Genomic DNA, 20,329 nt, shown 5'->3' with positions numbered 1-20,329 from the left:
CCTGCTGTCCTAGGAGAACACCTGTTACAGGTAAGCAACTGCACTATACCTGAGTGCAGTCCTCTTTGAAGTGCCTGAAAGATGGAATATAAATAAAGTATAGGTTTAAAAAATTTGATTTCTGCCTGCTTTTTTTTGTTGTTTTTTGAGATTTTGGGCCACCTGGTGGCAACAATCAGCATTGCATCTTTTTTCTGTCTCAGCCTGAGACAGACTCAGTGTTTTCAGAAGTTTTAATGGAATCAACTCTACAGCAGTTGTCACACAAAGCAAAGATATCCATTACTCTCATACATGGTAACTGGGTCCTTCAGGTCTATTGGGTTTTTTCCACCAATCTCAATTTCAACTTACGATAACCACAGGTGTCTCCAACCAGGTGTTGTGACCGTCGCTGCCCAACGTCTCCACTCCGCCTACCTTACCTCTTTGGTGACTCCCTCTTGGGTTGATGGAAGTTTGGCTGCTGCAGCGTCATCTTGCCGTTCTCCTCCGGCGTCCCCGGACCGGCTCAACACTGCCTTCCGCCATGTTCTCCTGAGGCCTAAGGGCGCACGCGCGGCGCGGCCCCCAACTCAAGTACCGGCTGTGGCGCGAACCTCAGGGGCGTCCCCCTGAGATGACGTCACCATCACCAGATATTTAAGGTCTCTTGTTTTGCTAGCTAATCGAGTTAACAAAGGGTTTCCTACCTAGCTGCCTCCAGGTATCGCTGCGGATGGGATTCGCTCTCCGCGTACCTTGCTACTTTGCCTCCTCGGACTTTACCAGGGGTACCCGCTCCTCGGGGGCCTCGCTCTCTTGCTTTTCAGGTCGCAGTCTGGAACCGGTACTCGCTCCTCGAGGGCCCACGTTCCTGGACCTTCTACTGAATATAACTTCTGCCAGGAAGTCACCGCTGCCTACAACACCAGTGAGTTACCATCTCTCTCTCAGAGCTTTCCCTGGAACCAGGTACTCGCTCCTCGAGGGCCTGCTTCATTCCAGCTCCTGGGCTGTTCCAAGAGACTATTGTGTGAGTGTTACCATCAAGGTTCTGTTCCTGAACTCTGCCTATTCACTATCTCAGTTTCTTTACAGCTCAGCCATCCTGGGATTGCTGTTCCAGTGCCTGAGGGGACTACAGCCCAGCCGGGCTCTTCCAGCTCACTACTGCCACCTCTGGTGGTTCTCTAAAACAGTTTAATAAAAGAACTAGTGTGTGTCTGTCTCCCAACTCTGAGCCTGACCGGTGGTCCATCTCGAGATCTTCCCCTGTAGGCGTGGTCATCTGCCACCGGCCCAAGGATCTACCCACAATTGTCACAAATAACACCAGGGTTGAGGAGCTCATCTGAACAATCTTTATTCTTAAAGATCTTGGTCTCCACAAGAAATGTTACTTCAAATAAATCATGTAGCATTCAAAGCAGTTTTTAGTGCTATAAGATGGTAACTTTAAAACAAACATGTGGGCATCTATACACGCCTGCATGGGCATACAAGTGGACATATGCTGAAATTTTAAATCGTGCACGCACTTGTACACGTATAATTAAAAAAAAAAAAAAACCCCTACCATGCGTATATGTGCTCCTAATTTTAAGCCATTAGTCTAGCAAATATAGTTTGCGTATCTTCCTTAGAACTTTGCTTTAATGCGCACAGGTAAGCAGATTTTAAAATTTTCTTACGTGAAGGACGTTGCCAGTTTTATCAATTACTCCAAGAGTTTGCCCAGTCTATCTCAAGGTCATCCAGACCTCTCTGGTTCTTCATCCTGCATTCTCTGCCAGTTGACTGGGAACCCTCACCCTAGTGCATTAGACCTAAAAAGCGATGTCTGCAGTCTTCCACCTCATCAGGAACAGCAGTAAATATATGTGCTAACAAGCTGCCATGCACTGCAGCCGCCAGATTTAAGTTACATATTTCCACGAGTAGCTATTGAGGCCCCCCCACCCCTCCCCTGGAGTGTCTACCACATGCCCTAGCTCTCCCCCGCCTTTTTTTTTTTTTTACTTGCCCCTGCGTATCATGTGCATAATTTCTGGCTTTTAAAATATGCGTTGCTTGAATGCGTCAGATACTTGCATACTTTGGCCTTTTAGCGTGAGCAGCACTTTTAAAATTCACCCCTAAAAGTATTCAATCCATGGTTTAAAAAAAAAAAAAGTGAGGTTGATCAAAACATTCACCAAGTAGCTATGTTCTATTTCAACAAGCTCTTTCAGTCTTTATCAGGAAGCCTGTAAGATTTGGAAATGGGCAATTTTCCAAGGTATGCATCTTATAGCTGATTAAAATTTTCGGAAAGATAGACAGAGGACAAGCTAAGTTGCCAATTACATCCACACGAATGGTCATTGGGCAGTCACATAGCATGAGAAATGTTTCAGCTTTTGGGAACTCTCCAAATAGATTTGTTTTCGTTTCATTGAATAAAAAAACAAAAAGTCCCCACTTTCTGCTCCTAGAGTCCAGCATTGGGCTGTTTAACTACAGCTACGGCTGTTTAACTACAGCATTCTTGATCCCATAGAATCGAACATTTCTGTGTATATTCCCTCCAATTCCAGTTAGAAGCAACACAATTCAAAAATTTAGGAAGGAGAAGCATATATTAATTTTGATAGCTTATTTTTGGTTTCCGTAGCTTCCATATCTAGCTGTTCTGCATCCCATAAATTTGAGAATATTCCCATCCCTAATCTTGCAGTGCAACAGGAATGTTCTTCATCCCAACCTTCAATCTTTGACACTAATTTCATAAATGAGGAAAGTCAACTAGTCTCTCCTATGCAGTTGCTTACTGAAGTTAGCAAAGTTATTCTAGTTTCAAGCAAATACTCAAAGATCTTACAACTTCAAATGAAAGAAATTTTCTATTTCATGTTCTCATTTCAGTCAGGACCGCTTTTGAGCTCTATTCCCCTTTTACTTCAATACCTACAAAGCCTATCCTATTCAGGATTGAAAACTAATTCCATCAGAATTCATTTCAGTGCTATACCACAAAAATTTGAAAGGAGTTATCACAATTATCAGATTCTTAAAAGACTTAGCCTATCTTAAACCTCCAGTTAAAGATTCTCCTGTTCCTTGGGATCTCAGTGTGGTTCTAGCTCAAATCATGAAAGTGCAATTTAAGCTATCTGTGACAGCAGAGCTAAAAATTGTTTCTTGAAAGATTTTTTTTAATGGTAGTTGCTTACTCTTCGGGCAGTGAGTTGCAAGACTAAGTCCTATACTCTGCATATATACACATTTTCACAATATAATAATTTTGAAAACTTGTCCCAAATTTCTACCAAAGGTGTCTTAACATAGTAAGTTAGTACTGTCAGCAGAAAAAGACCAAATGGTCCATCTAGTCTGCCCAGCAAGTTTCCTATGGTAGCAACTGCCACTCCATGCAGGTTATCCTCAAGCCTTATATCTTAACCAAGCAACATTTGTACTAGTTGAAGAGCCGTTTTGAAAATTCTGACAATGCTGCTTAATGTGCTTGGCTTTTGAACGTGAGCATAGAAGCAGTCCTATTCTTATTCCCTTATGTCTGCATATCAGTACCCCAGATTGTAAAAGTCTGTGCTCATGTTGATTGACCTCTGAATCCAAGTCCCCTTTTTCCCCCCATGCAATCAAAGAGCAGTTGCATCAAAAGCATCAAGACTTATTGGTTAAGGGTAGTAATCCCCATGCATATTAAGGGTATTATCCACCATCGAGTAGGTTACCTCCATGCACCCTTTTCTTCCTTTCTTCCTTCAGCCTTTAGGGATTTACAGTGTTTATCCCATGCCCCTTTGAATTCTTTGACTGTTTTTATGTTCACCTCCTCTGGAACAGCATTCCAGACATCCACCACCCTTTCCGTGAAAAAATATTTCCTGACATTGGTTTTGAGTTGTTCCCCCTGGAATTTCATTTTGAGATCCCTAATTCTATTTCTTTTCCAATGAAAAAGGTTCAAAGTCCGTGCATCATTAAAACCTTTCAGGTATCTGAAGGTCTGTATCATTTCTCCTCTGCACCTCCTCTCTTCCAGTGTGTGCAAATGCAGATCATTCAGCATCTCCTCACAAGTCTTCCAATACAGAACCCAAACCATTTTTGATCGCTCTTCTTTGGACCTCCTCCATCCTGTCTCTATCCTTTTTGAGATACGGACTCCAGTACTGAATGCAGTATTCCAGGTGATGCCTTGCCAGGGACCTGTAGAAGAGCATCACAGTCTACTTTTTCTTACTGGTTATTTCTCTCTCTATGCAGCCCAGCATTCTTCTAGCTTAAATTATCGCCTTGTCACATTGCTTCACCACCTTCAGATCGCCAGACATTATCACCCTAAGGTCCCTCTCCCAGTTGGTGCACATTAGTCTTTTACCGCCCATCACATGCAGCTCTTTTGGATTACCGCACCTCAGATGCATGACTCTGCACTTCCTGGTATTGAATCCCAACTGTCAAATCCTCAACCAGTCTTCAAGCTTTCTTAATTTACTTTTCATTTTCTTTCTTCCTTCAGGCATGTCTACTCTCTTGTAGATCTTAATATCATCCACAAATAGACAAACTTTACCTTCTATCCTCACCACAATGTCGCTCGCAAAAGATACTGAACATAATCTATCCTTGTGGCACTCCACTTAACGCAGTTCTCTCTTCAGATTAGGTTCCATTTACCATTACCACACTGTCTCCTGTCAGTCAACCATTTGCAATCCATGCCACCTCCATGGCACCCATTCCTAAGCTTCTCATTTTATTCACGAACCTCCTATGTTGAACCATATCAAAAGCTTTCCTAAAATCAATCCATTGTGTTGCCAGTATATTTCTGAGTCCAGACACTCATAACAGGAATTAGGCTGTTTGTATGTTGGACTGCATAAGAACTTCATTTTATTTGGAGAAAAGAGTCTTCAACTCTTCCTCTCTTTCAACTCTGTCAGAATTTTTCAGTTACAGAAAGGAGTCGCTCATCTTGGATTTCAGATTTGAATCAGGGCAACATCTACAAAGTAAGGTGAAAGCCCATAAAATTAGGGCTACATAAGCTTCCTTGGCCCATCTTAACCCCACTTTTATAGAAGATATCTACAAGGGTGTCATCTGGTCTTCTGTCAATACCTTCACTGCTCATTACTATCTAGAAAATGCTTTATGTCAAGTTAGTTTTGGCCAAGTGGTTCTCAAGAGCTTATTTAATTCTTTCAACTCTTTGTCCATACTGTAACACAATATGTTCCACTACTGATGTAAATCATTACTCCTCAGACTGGAAGTTCCCACTTGTGTGACTATCTGTTCTGCTTGTACACAGAGAAAGTTAATTTGCTCACATGTAGTAGGTGATCTCTCTAGACAGGACAAATCAGTCACCCAATCCCTCTCTTTTTCTCCTAATGTTGAAGATTAGCTTGCTATAAAGACTGAGTCTGTGTGAGGGCCACAGGAAAATGTTGCTGCCTTGGGGGGAAAAAGGCCTGCTACTGCAGTCCCCAGAATGTGTTCTGTAGCAACTACCAAAGGGACTGAGAGACAGTGTGTGCACACCATCTTTGCTACTGGTGGACACATTCTGGGTACTTCTGGAGAAGATGAGGATGACACATGTGGAAACTCCCTTTAGGAACTCCCGGGAGGAGTTTATTAGGGAGTTTCCATACACAGCAACTCCTCTTCTGTGTCAGCTTCCTCAGGACATTCCCAGAGCAAGGGGGACCTAGTCAGCTGACTCGTCCTCTACACCCTATCTTTCTCTCCCAGAGGCTCTACACTCTCCTCTCCCTTTCCTGTGTACCTCCCTCCCAATCTTTGGACATCTATTCTCTCATCTTTTCTTACCCCTTTTGACAATCCTTTTCCTCCTTTGTTATCCTCTCAGTATTGATTCTTGTTCCCTCCACTCTCCTCTTTCTCCCTCTCCCTCTCTTCTCTTTCTCTCCTCTTGTTCCCTCCACTCTCCCTCTTTCTCTTTTCTCCCCCCTTGCTGCCTTCTATCTCCCCTTTCTTTGTGTGGTGCGGTGCTGGCAGTAGCAACAAAAATGTAGCAGGAGTGGGAGAGGGTACTTTTGAGCACATTGCTCCTTCCTTACCTTGCTCTGCTGATATCTTTATGCAGGAGTGAGAGAACAGAATGGAAGAAAACAGCAGTCTTTACTACTAAATTCATGAAACCATAAGTCTACAAAGCTAGTCACAAATGTATTAAGTTATTCTCATAAAAAGATATCACCTGGGTTAGCCTGGTGTCTCAGTGGAAGGCTGCATACTTCTATGCAGAGGACCTGGTGATGCTGTGATGTTATTTTTCACAGCCCTTGGAAGGGGAGAAGAAGGAGGATGTCCCATTCATAATACGGAGCCCTTCTGTGTGGCCCCAATTGAGGGCTGTCAATGGCCGTGACTGGTGTAGATCAGTATTAGAGTGCAGGAGATGATGGTCCTAGATTTCAGGAAAACTAACTTTGTTAAAGTGGGAGGGTACCTGAAAGTGAGAAAATCTAGGAGAAACAGAAGAACAGTGGCCAAAACTAAAAGAATGTACTATAAGGGCAAATAACATTTTTGTTTGGAAAGTAAATAAAGATGATAGGAAAATGAGATTGCCATGTTTTCTAAAGAAGTAGCTGAAAAGGTGGCGTTCATAAACTAGAAGAGATCAAAGAAAGAGGAAGACAGGGAACAATATCTGGAAAAGCTAGGAAAGTAACCAGGAATGCAAAAATTCAAATAAATGGAAGAAATAATAAATATGGTAAAATGGATCAAGGCTTTTTTTTTTTTTTTAAGATATGTTAGTGATAGAAATGCACAAGTGGCATTATGAAACTCTGGAAAGGAATATGTAGAAACTGAGGAGGAAAAAGTGAAATTGCTTAATAAATGTTTGTTCATTTTCATTGTGGAAGGGCCAGAAGCAGGACCACACAAAACCAACACAAATAAGATTGGAAGTGAGGTAAACCTCAATCGATTTTCAAAAGTGTGTTCGTAAAGAACTAAACTTAATTAGATAAGGCAGTGGGGTTAAGGGTACTAAGGAAATTAAGACCAGTTCTGGCAGCTCCACTGGCTGACCTTTTCATTGCTTCTTTAGAATTGGGTGTAGTTCCAAAGGATTGGAAATGGGCAAATGTGATTCCTGTTCATAATAGTGGAAGAAAGTCGGAAGATGGGAACTACAGACAGATTAGTCTAAACACTGTGGTGAGAAAATTAATGGAATTGCTGCTAAAAACAAAGGATATTTCAGCATCTGGAATCCACTGGATTGCAAGATCTGAGGCAGCATGGTTTTACCAGAGATAGTTCTTGTCAGATGAATCTGCTCAATTTCTTTTTACAGGGTGACCAGAATTGGATCAAGGGAGGGTGCTAGATGTAATATACTTGGATTTCAGTAAGGCCTTTGACAAGGTTCTGCATAAGCAACTTATAAATAAATTTGAGTAACCTTCGTATGGGCCCTAGAGTGACTGACTGGATTAGAAACTGGTTGAGTGTGAGACGACAAAACAGTAGTGGTAAATGGAGTTCACTCAGGAGTAGAGCATTACTAACAATGTGTCTCGGAGTCAGTCCTTGGACCAGTTCTTTTCAACATTTTTGTGAGTGAGATTGCAGACGGATCATTGGGAAAAATTTGGGGTTTTTGCCAATGATACCAAAATCTATAACTGGGTAGACAGCCAGGAAGATGTGGAAAATACGAGGCTGGCTCTACCAAAGCTCAAGGAATGGTCTAGGATCTGGCAGCTAATATTTAATGCTAAAAAAATGCATAGTTACGCATTTAGGGTTCAAAAACCCAAGGGAGAGGTACAGTATTGGGGATAAAATTCTTCTAAGCCCAACAGAGAAGCAGGATCTGGGGTGATTGTATCTGATGATCTTAAGGTGGCCAAACAAATAGATAATAAAATGATGGCAAAAGCTATAAAGATGCTGGGCGGCATAGGGAGAGGAATGGTCAGCAGAAAAAGGAAGGTGAAACTGCCCCTCTATAGGTCCCTGATGAAACCTCATTTGGAATACTGTGTACAATTCTGGAGACCGCACCTTCAAAAGTATATATAAAATGATTGAAGCCTATCCAGTGGGTGGCTATTAATATGGTCAGTGGTTTTTGTTCTAAATCATATGGAGACAGACTTAAAAATATAAATATGCATATCCTAGAGAAAAGGTGAGATATGGGAGAGACATTTAAATATCTCCAAAGAGGCTCTACAATGAGGATTCGTGGGATGAGGGTAAAAGGGGGGAGATTGGAGTAATCTGAGGAAATATTTCTATGCAGAGAGGGTAGCGATTTCATGGAAAAACCTCACAAACAGCTCGATACAGTAACATTCATTTGAAGATTTCTCGTCTGTAACGAGCTCGCTGCGCACAATTCGGACGCGTAAGGCAAACCAGCGATACAGTCTCCAGTTTCGCGCGTCCGTAGCGCTTCTTAAAACAGACGCGTAACCCTTCCCCACCCGGCATGTAAATGAACGAATTAGCTGTATAATGAAGGAATTAGCTATTCCCCTCCGATACCGTAACGCGCGCTCAGGTTATCTCATTAGTAACGCACTGTTTTGCCGCGGCCGTAACGTCTTAGTTTACCGCCTCCCCCTAGTAGGAGTTAGGACTGTGAGTCTAGTAACAAATCCATCGACACCGCTTAAGACACTCAAAAACAATAAAACACAATAAAAAAAAAAAGCGATACAGAGATGATCGAGAAAATGTAATGATGTGGGACACATAAAACCTGTCAGAAAAAAAAATAAAAATTTTTAAATACCTGTCGGAGGGCCGCGTGGGTCCAGGCGGCGGGAGCCGGGTGGTCGCGTGTTAAATCTAGACCGCGGGCGGGTGGGCGCCTGTTCCAGGCGGCAGCGGCGGCGGGGGGACACGCGTTAGTTCGAGACGGTCGGTGGGCGGCGGGTGGTCGCGTGTTAAATCTAGGCCGGGTCGCACAGGCGCGCATTCATTCATCCAGGCGGAGGAGCCGGCGGCGAAAGCTGCCGGCTCCGCCTGAATGAATGCGCGCCTGTGCGACCCCTGCGATTCGGCGCTCAAGGCAGTCACAGCATTCATTCACTGCCGGTGGGGGCTGCCTCTCCGGCAGCCCCCACCGGCAGTGAATGAATGCGCGCCTGTGCGACCCCTGCGATTCGGCGCTCAAGGCAGTCACATGCCGTGACGTCACGGCATGTGACTGCCTTGAGCGCCGAATCGCAGGGGTCGCATTCATTCACTGCCGGTGGGGGCAGCCCCCACCGGCAGTGAATGAATGCTGTGACTGCCTTGAGCGCCGAATCGCAGGGGTCGCACAGGCGCGCATTCATTCAGGCGGAGCCGGCGGCTTTCGCCGCCGGCTCCTCCGCCTGGATGAATGAATGCGCGCCTGTGCGACCCGGCCTAGATTTAACACGCGACCGCCCACCGACCGTCTCGAACTAACGCGTGTCCCCCCGCCGCCGCTGCCGCCTGGAACAGGCGCCCACCCGCCCGCGGCCTAGATTTAACACGCGACCACCCGGCTCCCGCCGCCTGGACCCACGCGGCCCTCCGACAGGTATTTAAACTTTTTTTTTTTTTTGAACACTCAGGTTTTTACATATTTTGGTATTTTTTTTTTTCACTTCATGGTGCCTGTCATTTCAAATGTCATTTGAAATGACATTTGAAATGACAGGTACCAGCGCACCCTGGTTACTGTATAGGCGCTGTATTAAGCGCCTATACAGTAAAATGGGTTACGCGGGCATAACCCTTCCCTACCGCTTTAAAGCCGCGGCATGCATTTGCATGCAGTTAGAGGAGAGTATCGGGGAGTTAGTGAAGAGAACTGTGCGTGCGGGGAGGAAGGGTACGCCTGACACTGCCGCACTGTTATTACCGCGGCCTTACAGGATCGACCCGAATGGAAGCAGTGGAGAGAAAAAAACATATCTGAATTCAAGAAAGCATGGGATAAGTAGGGGATCTCTGAGGGAGTGATGGGAATTGTGAAGCTAAATTAATTGAGCAAATGGGTAAACTAGATAGACCCTACAGTCTTTTTCTGCCATCACATTTCTCTATTAATTGAGAAAAATATTAAGTAGAGAAAAACTTCCTATGGAGTTATGAATAAAGGCTTGTGGGGCCATAGACCAATAGAGGCGGTTTTTGATTAACTGTGCACCCAGTAGAGCAGGAGGAAACTTCCAGTCCAAAAAAAAAAAGTGTATTGCTTATAATTTTTTTGTTGAACTTTTAATTCTGCATATCTAAGTGGGCTAACATGACAATGTCTGCATGCCCCCAGTACACCACTTATTTTAGTAAATCTTAAAGCATTTTTGCTACCTAAATTTCTGTGGACGAGTTAATCTGCACAAAAAAAGTCTAAATTTCAGCGGATAATTTCTACTGAATGTGCAGGTGGTTATCCTGATATTTACCCATTCACTGATTTTCTGAATATGGACCTCAGTGTTAAGCAAAATTAAACAAAACTTTGTGGGCTTGTTTGATAAGAACAGATGACATGACATATATTTTGATTTGTGTGAACCTCTGTATATCCAAGAATGTATAACTACATTTTTTTAAGCTCTATTCCGTGCTCCAGTTTGTTTGTTTTTTATGCCAGTAAGAGGATGGTAACTGCCTGAATTAGTGCATTTAAATAATTGGTAGGTGGAGGCAGTTATTCTCTGGTCATATATTGGAAATTATCTCCGTCCTCAATTATTTTTTGTTGCTTTATGTTAGTATACTATGTTTCTTATATATATGAGACATCCTTCCTGCCCTCCGCACTTCACTCACTGGGAGCCGTCCAGCTTCAAAGAGAGAGATCAACCCTGGTAGTATAGCCTCACAGCAGAAAAACAGTGACAGCAGCCTCTTTAGAGGTAACACCAATGAGTTTGGTATAATTAAGCTATTTCATCAGTAACCTTCACAAGACTTGATTCAGAAAATGTGTCCCCAGTCAGTTTCTGGAGTAGTGTACATGGAGCCTGAGCTCACGCTATGTTTTCTTAAAAGCAGAGAGACTTTGGAGTTTACAGGCCTATCAGCCATTTTATGATACCATATATACACATTTCAGTGGTACCTAAGGAAGTTATTTGCTGACCAGTGTGTGTAATTATCCTACAGATTTTTCTCCTGTTAGATTTATGTGAATTCTGTTGCAGACAAGATGTATTAACATTTATGCAAAAAATGTCAATTGGTCAAAACTATATGAGGAACATATAGCATGCGTCAGGGTCAAAGGAGGCTACTCGGGGAAGTTTTCGGTCAATAGAGGAACAAGACAGGGGTGTCCATTATCCCCTCTGCTATTTACTATATTCTTAGAACCTTTTGTGACTAAGGTATGGAGTAATGAGGATATACAAGGGGTACGGATAGGCGAAGGAGATTTTAAGCTGTCTGTTCAGGTGAAGTTATTTTTTCAATCACAGACTCAATCTGCTCTCTTTGAGAGGTGACAGCTGAGATTGTTTAGTTCAGCGCAGTGCTAGAGTTCAAGATTAATGCAGACAAATCTGAAATACTGGTTGTAACTCTCACTGAATCTCAGATAAGGGAAATAAAAGGGGGATTTCCCATATTAATGGGGGTATTGAACAAAATAAAATATTTGGGGGGATAGATATAATTTATTTATTTTATATGTGTATATATATAGAGAGAGAGAGAGGAAAGGCAAATGAAAGACCGTTTCAATTAATCTACTTACCTTTGCTTGACCAGATTGGGAAAGAGATGAATAAATGGGAGGCATATGATTTATCTTGGTTTGGAAGGACAGCCATGATTAAAATGAATATTCTTCCAAGGTTGTGTTATGTTTTCCAAACCGTGCCTATCTCAGTCCCAAATAAGATGTAAAAAATGTGTGCAGAAGCGAATGTTTTACTTTATCTAGACCCCTCCAGGATAGCTCAGGTGCTTTTATATCAATCACGATCCAGTGGAGGTTTAGGGGTCCCTATCTTGCGATGGTATTATGCTGCTTCCCATCTGGGTGCCCTGGTGAATTGGCATAAAACGAGAGAGACAAAACAGTGGGCAGACATAGAATGGAGTTTAGTGGGCCATAAATGTACTGCCATGGCAATCTAAATGAACCTGGTATCCAATTTTAAAGATGTCTCTGTATACAGCTAATACACTGAGGGTATGGTCCCAGTGGAAAGCTGAGATAGTAGAGCAAAGAGAATATTTGTTAAGCACAGTGCTCTTTCATAATTTGGAATTTGCTCCTGGGCTCTCTATGGGTGTGAGGTTGGGACTGAGAAGAAATGATGAAATTGCACGCATGGAACATGTTTGGGGAGGTGGGGGACATCCTTTCGTTTGATTGTTTGAGCGAAAAGTATAATCGTATGGTCAGGGACTGCTATTCTTATTTACAGATAAAACATTTTGTGTAACAGAAAGGTGTCTCCCTTGATCTTCAATGGGGGGGAATCATTTCTTGAGGTGATGTGTGAGCAAGCAAATAAGGGAAAGGGTGATCTCAGAAATATACTCCTTATTTAACAAGAACTTACAAGAGAATCCGGCACACGTTAAAGCTTGGGAATTAGTTAGGCGCTGCTTTCTTGGATTCTGAATGGGAATTATCTTTTCAGAATATCAGTAAGTGCTTTATCTCAACAATACTTATGGAAAACAGCTATAAGGTACTCGCAGGTTGGTATTTATTTATTTATTTAACATTTTTTATATACCGAGGTTCTGGTAACAATGTTACTAATCACTTCGGTTTACATATAACATTAGGATGACTAAACATATGAGTCTTACATAGAACAGGCGAGTAAACTTGGACAAAATTGAATTAAAAAATAAGGCACAATAAGACAACAAATAAATAACAACAATCTTATGGACAGGCAATAAGAATGAATCAATCGAGTATCTAGTATTTGAAACTTGTCTAGATGGGTATGCAATTGGTTCTAGTATTATTGAATAAAGTAGTATGAAATGAACTTGTCCAGGAAGGGGGATATTGTGAAGATCAGCTCAGGCGTATGCTTGAGTGAAAAGCCAAGTTTTAAGTCTTTTTTTGAAAGTGATGGGGCATTGTTCAAGCCTAAGATCTGATGGTAGAGAGTTCCAGTGGAAAGGACCTGCTGTGGATAGGGCTCTTTTGTTTGATGAAATTTTGAGTGGAGGGGTTTTTAGAGAGCCTTTTTGCGCTGATCTCAATGGGCGGGAGGATGAATGTAGCTGGAATGGGATCCTGAGGTCGAGGTGTGAGACTTTGTAAATGGATTTATGGATGGATGAGAGGGTTTTGTAGAGGATCCTATATTTTATAGGGAGCCAGTGAAGATTCTTCAAGATTGGAGTTATGTGGTCCCTTTTTTTTGCTTTGGTTAAAATCCTAGCAGTGGCATTTTGGAGCATTTGCAGAGGTTTTAGGGAGATAGCTGGGAGCCCAAGTAACAGAGAGTTGCAGTAATCAATTTTGGAAAATATGATTGCTTGCAAGACCGATCTGAAATCCTGGGGGTGTAGTAAAGGTCTGAGTCTTTTTAGAACCTGGAGTTTGAAGAAGCATTCTTTTACGGTGTTACTGATAAAGCTTTTGAAATTCAGATGGTTATCCATAGTGACTCCAAGGTTTCTGACCTGGGGAGATAGAGTAGGTGATGCCAAAGGAAGAGTGTTAGCGAGTTGGTAGTTGCCTTCTTGGGTGATTAGGAGGAATTCAGTTTTATTGGTGTTGAGAATTAGGCAGAGATCAGCGTGGAGATTTGATATGGAGAGGAAGCATGAATTCCAAAAGTGAAGAGTTTCTTGCAAGGATTTCGTGATAGGGATGAGAATTTGGACATCGTCGGTGTAAAGGTAATGGATTAGGTTTAGCTTGGAAAGTAGGTTGCAGAGAGGGAGCAAGTATATGTTAAATAAGGTCGGAGACAATGAGGATCCTTGAGGGATGCCAAGGTTAGAACTGATCGGTTGAGATTCATTGTTGTTGATCTTAACTTTATAGAACCTGTCTTGTAAGAAGGATTTAAACCAATTGAATGCGGTGTTTTTGATACCAATCTCTGCTAGTCGGTCTAAGAGGATCTTGTGGTTTACAGTGTCAAATGCCGCTGATAGATCAAGGAGGATCAGAAGGCACGGTTGTTTTTTTTCTAGGTTGAAAAGAATGTTGTCGGATAGAGAGCGGGATAGAGAAAGGGATTCAGTGCTTCGGGATTTAGTGCCTATCAGATTACATGGGATGTTCTCACAGATATCAGATCTGTGCTGGAGAGCTTGTGAGGACAGAGGGACATTGCTTCATATGTGGTGGGAGTGCCAACAACTTGATTGCTATTGGGGTGCTGTCTTCTGTTTATTCCAGTTGATAGCAGTCAATGGTGAAATCGCCTGGACTGGCCTCTCTGGGCTTCAGTGATCCACAGTTATCTTACACCATACAGAATTTGTTACAGCTGTCTCTTGCGACATGAGAGGATCTTATAAAGACTGACCAAAGTGTATTACTTGAACAGAATAACGGCCCTGAGGAAAGAGAGACTGACCAAATCTGAGAAAGTCTGGCATTCCTTTGAAAACTGGAAAAATAACTAGGGAATATTTTAATCATTTTGGACCAAGGAGTGGTGATTTTTTCCTCGATTGATCTTATAAACAGTACTGTGCTTCTTTGTTGCACCTCTTCTTTTTAATGTGTTTGACTGAGGACAAGGGGGGAAGGGGAGAATTCAAGTTATTGTGTTTACTTGTGTATATTATGGATGGACAATTTGTATTTTATGGTGGATTGTTACAAGTGCAATAAAATGTTAATGAAAAAAATTCCAATTAGTCATATGTATACCTTTTAGTAGTTTATTTGTAAACAGACATTGTTAACAAGTAGTTTGCTTCTAGATTTATCATCTAACTCCAGTCAAACTCTGTACCTGAATGTGGGAACTGAAATATATGCAAAAGTTATTGGATCTAATAAGTTGGAGTTAACTATACAGTATCAGACTGCTTTCAGCAAAATCCACTCTTTTGATTTACCCTTACTTGTTCTTTAAACATCTCCTGTAACATCATCGCTTTGTGTTAGGTTGTTTGTTTTTGGGGGGTTGTTTTAATAACTTGAATAAATCCAATTTGTCTTAACAATGGACTTGAATGCCATGTGCCAGAAAAGCTCATGCTGGTTTTTTTTATTAACAGATTATTTTTTGTAATAAATGGCTCCCCATAATGCATTTAATTGATAAATTATTTCTCTTCCAGAAAAGTTAATTAAAATGTTGTTTTGTGGAATTTATTTTTAAGCTTCAGCATTGTTTCAAACATAGTTCGATGTCTTTGGCAATCAGTAATCAGCTTTCTGACCAGCCAATATTTTAGCATAAAAGTATACGGCATGTTAAGACCCTTAGTGCTAGAGAAGGATGTCATATAGTATTTTTTCTACTTTGGTTAGAATACTGTCTTTTGCACCCACACTGATATATTGCTTTGGGATTGTGTTGATGCTACACCATTATAATGCAACAATATTGAGTAATTAATCCTTGCATTCTGATCTTTTTTTTTTTTTTTTTTTTTTTTTTAAGCTTAGTTTCCTCCTGCTCCTGTGGGCTTCCAGCTCAGTTAGAATTAGGACAGATATGGTGCCAAGAGCATTCATTCACAATTTCCAAGGGATCTTTCCACAATTTTGTATCACCTTCCCAACTCACCTAGCCCTGTCACTGCAGTGACAGGTTTCAGCCAAAGGCCATGCACCAAGGCTCTTTCTGGAACCTTAATCATGGGCCCTAATCGAGCCACCAGGTGGCACTGTTGCATGGTGACTGGCTTTCCCTCCCCCAGGGATTATGAAGACTGCCCCTGTAGCATTCCCAGCCCTGGTCAGCCTGGGGAGCGCAAAGACCAAACCTGGGAGTAGAACCCAAGCCCTCTGTATAGCAAAGCATTGGACTGCCATTGAGCTATTGGGCAGGGACCCGCCTTATGACTATTTTTAATGTCTGCTGTGACCTCATTCTGATATGCTTTCTTCCCACAGTCTCCTTTTCCAACCACTCCTACCACAAGACGCTCCTTGCATAGGACTCTTTCAGATGAAAGTATTTATAGTGGTCAAAGGGATATTTCCTTTGTGAACTCCAGGACTTCACTTCTGGATCAGGCCCTGCCAAATGATGTCCTCTTCAGCAGCACCTACCCTTCTCTGCACAAATCGCTACCATTACGAAGGCCATCTTACACTTTAGGCATGAAATCTGTACACGGTAAGAGCATCCTATTTTACTTTAACTTGTCTTTTAAAATAGATTAATTTGCAAAGGTCAAGTTAAATAACACATATGTTAGAGTCAGAATAAAATAAATGCTGTAGTATTAACAAAGAGCACCAAAGCAAAGCCTATGAAGTATTTTTACGGCACTTAGTGCACACATTCCTAAATCCTTATTATATCAGACACTGCCCCTGAGCTCAGAACTTTTCCCTTTTGCTTTGTATTTGCCTTATAACAAGCAATTAGGAAATATTAAATTGTATTTGTAGGGAATAATATTTATACCAATACACTAATAACGGCATGTGTAGTGGTAATGTTAACTAATTTTAGCGGCCATTAGAATTTCTTTATATATCACAAATTTTGGCAATAAGTGAGTTACCTACAACATATGCTATCACCACTATAGTGCATCTCATTAGAGTAGTAAATAGTTATTTAAACTATATTGGCCAAGCCATAAATTTGAGCAGATAAATTACATACATGATAGGGATAATAAAACTTTTCCATGAATTACATTGCATGGTGTATACAGGAGTTCTTATTTCAATTGTTCATGCTCAGGTCTTTAGTAGACTCGGTTATTGAAATGCATTGTATGGGGCCTGCCCAGCAATACGCTCAGGTAATACAGAACACTGCAACTAGGTTATTAAGAAAATGTGTCTCGGGTCATGCTAACTCTATTATTATTCCAACCGTACTGGTTTATTTATTTAAAACATGTAGATTCCACCTATAGCAGACTAGCTATGCTAGGCGGATTGCAAATCAAACAAAGGGTATCATTTAACGTTCTGTGCCTGGTCTTTAAGGTAGTGTACTGAGGTATTCCAGATATCTGGCAGATTTATTGGAAACTTACCATCCTCTTAGATCACTTTGCTCTTCACTGTGTGCTCTGCGTGCAATCCCTGGCTTAGCTGAAACAAGACCATCTTCCACACTGCAAATGGCTTTTTCCTTTTTTGTTCCAACTATGTGGCATGTAGTGCTAGTTGAGTTGCAACTGGAATTGAATTACCTGACTTTATGAAAAAAAAAGCTTAAGGCTTGTTTTTTTCGCTCAGGAGTTTTCACAGTGAAGGGCTAATTTCCTTGTTGGTACGATAGTATTTTTTTTTTTGTATGTGTTAGGCAGCTCTTTGTAGAAGGATAATGTTTTTTGATTGATGGTATTGCTTATTTTTTTAGGGAAGATTTAGCTGTTAATTTGTGGTAACTGTTCTGCCTTTTCATCTATTCATATGAGTCAGACTTTGTACCTTGCTCGGAGCTTGTTGATGGACTGTGTAATAAAGTGTAAATAAATGAAAGAAGAGAATATTGCTAATCTGTCAGATAACCTGCAGATAATTTAGTTAAAAAGTAGATTTTGGTAAATGCTATTTATAGAGGACAATAATAAAACCTACTAATTATCCCAAATGCATCCTATATACAAGAGAATAAATGATCACTACAAACACATCAAATCTCTGTAAATCGCTTTAAAGTATATTTTCACTTCACTCAGAAACACCAAAATAGGACTTTCATATGTGACAGGCTGTGTACTGAGACAAGTAAAATATGAACACACACTTTTTTTTGGCCTGAATATAATCATCGATCCATACAGTCTTTGTACTCTTTTTTTAAATGTTTTTTTTTAATTATTTTTTTATGTATATAAAGACATTGTCTGTTCAAATTGAGCATAACTTTAATAGACTGAAAGGACCCGACTCCAAACTTAGCTTTATCGGTGATGAGAGCAATCCTGACATGGTCCTTGTTTCGAAACAAACTTCCTACATCCGGAGGGTACACTCTGAATTGGAGATTCTGTGAAGGGAAAAACACTGCCATCATTTAAAAGCTTCTACGTTCCAATCAGATCATTACACATGGCACATTTCCATTGGTTTTCAAATAGCCCTGCCCACATCATCAAATAGCTGTCAAAAAGATTAATCAAGAATTATAATGACTTATACTAAAGAATACCACACAACGTCTGAGTTGAAACCCATTGGATGAACTGTACTATCATGTAATATAACATTGAAGCACTATATGGACTGTTTGACAGCTTGGGTGGTGTATGCAATTGTTTTCCCATGCAGTTTAGCGTATGTAGGACAAACAAAACAAGCAGTCTAAATACAGCTCAGTGAGCACAGGAGTTGTATTACTACAAGAAACTTTCTGCACCGATGGTGCAACGTGTTGAAAAGAACCATTCTTTTTCAGATTTGAAGTGATCATGTGCAAGCATTATGATGAGGAGGCAACAGTCTCATTTTTCTAAATGAGAAGCAGCAATACCTGATATATAGCTTGAATACAGTTCAAGAGTAGCAACAGCAATGCAGACTTCCCAACCCTATTGCACAAATAAATAAGCCCCGATTGTTTTCTGATGGAACGGTTTTAAGCAAAATAATGTATTTATCATGTCCACTCAACACTTGCTCTATCTACTACTGTTGGTAAACCTATAACACTTGTGCCTAAAATGGCTATCATGGCCAACGATACTAGCATTCAAGAAGCCTGTTTTCAAACAGAAATTGAAATCACATTGATGTTACCACTCGCCAATCACTAATCTCAAAAGGTTTCCTTATCACTGCTTTATGCTGAGACTGCCAGTAAAATGGCTGATGTGATAGGTCTTTTTGGGGCCTGGGATGAAACCATTGTTTTCATAGGTATTGTACACCACAGAACAATCATCAAAGAGATGTTCAGTTATTACTTTACCTAGTTTGGATTAAATCTGCAACCTAGATGTCAAAAGTTATGTAACACTATAAATTCTTCCTTTTATATTCACTCATAGATTGACATTTAGGCAAAGAAAAACACAAAACAAAATACCTGTCAACAGCTGAAAGAGAAGTGTACAGCACCCCTCCACCTTAACCTTCACTATTTCATGCTGTTCCCTTCTTGGACAATTGCTATCAAATTTAAATTGTAGCTTTTGGTGGGTAAATAGGTCTTATTTCTGGTGCTTGATTGACTTAGGTGAATAATACTTGCAGTACATACTGTATATAGAAAGAATTCATCTTTACAGTGCTTTCTTTGAGTTGTCCCTCTGTGTAGTCAGCGTACTGTAACTTATATTTTCTACCTCTGAGTAGTCAGCGTACTGTAACTTATATTTTCTTTAGAGGTGACATGTATGGGTTAAAGAAACACTGAGGTCAGAAGGGATAAGTGAGGAGTTCAGTCTCCCATTATATTAGCTCTCTGTTTTGTGAAATTGTCAGTATGCCCTGCAATTTTATGCTCCACTCAGCATCGCCATTGTTTTATTATTAATTCAGCAAAATGGCTCGATAGGATTGTCACAGGAATATATTTTATTTTTTATATAAAAATCAGACCTTAATTACTTAAAAGGACACAAGTTGAGTGACACTTTAATTTCCTATTCCACCTACTTGCCTTTGATGAAAGCAAATTTTAGTAGACTTGGTTTGCACTTAATGGCTTTCATTTGTTCTTAATTCTACTATTCTAGGAAAATTATTAACAAGCTAGATGAAATGGCAGATGAAATGTAATGTGGACAAGTGCAAGATGTTGCATATAGGGAAAAATAACCCTTGCTGTAGTTACACGATGTTAGGTTCCATATTAGGAGCTACCACTCAGGAAAAAGATCTAGGCATCATAGTGGATAATACTTTAAAATCGTCGGCTCAGTGTGCTGCAGCAGTCAAAAAAGCAAACAAAATGTTAGGAATTATTAGGAAGGGAATGGTTAATAGAACGGAAAATGTCATAATGCCTCTGTATCGCTCCATGGTGAGACCGCACCTTGAATACTGTGTACAATTCTGGTTGCCGCATCTCAAAAAAGATATAGTTGCGATGGAGAAGGTACAGAGAAGGGCAACCAAAATGATAAAGGGGATGGAACAGCTCCCCTATGAGGAAAGGCTGAAGAGGTTAGGGCTGTTCAGCTTGGAGAAGAGACGGCTGAGGGGGGATATGATAGAGGTCTTTAAAATCATGAGAGGTCTTGAACAAGTAAATGTGTCTCGGTTATT

General features: G+C 40.9%; 1 protein-coding gene across 6 annotated transcripts in view; it reads left to right on the top strand.

Moving 5' to 3' along the window:
- The window catches only part of SIPA1L1 (signal induced proliferation associated 1 like 1), a 745,249-nt gene that overhangs the window by 690,833 nt on the left and 34,087 nt on the right, over nt 1-20,329 (top strand). For all 6 annotated transcript variants that reach the window (XM_029598743.1, XM_029598739.1, XM_029598740.1 and 3 more), the window contains one exon: nt 16,040-16,265. In XM_029598743.1, coding sequence (XP_029454603.1) covers nt 16,040-16,265 — 226 coding nt within the window. The remainder of the gene's footprint in view (nt 1-16,039; nt 16,266-20,329) is intronic.

The sequence above is a fragment of the Rhinatrema bivittatum genome, chromosome 4, assembly GCF_901001135.1.
Source record: "Rhinatrema bivittatum chromosome 4, aRhiBiv1.1, whole genome shotgun sequence".
Lineage (NCBI taxonomy): Eukaryota > Metazoa > Chordata > Amphibia > Gymnophiona > Rhinatrematidae > Rhinatrema > Rhinatrema bivittatum.
This window is presented reverse-complemented; position numbering and strand designations above follow the sequence as displayed.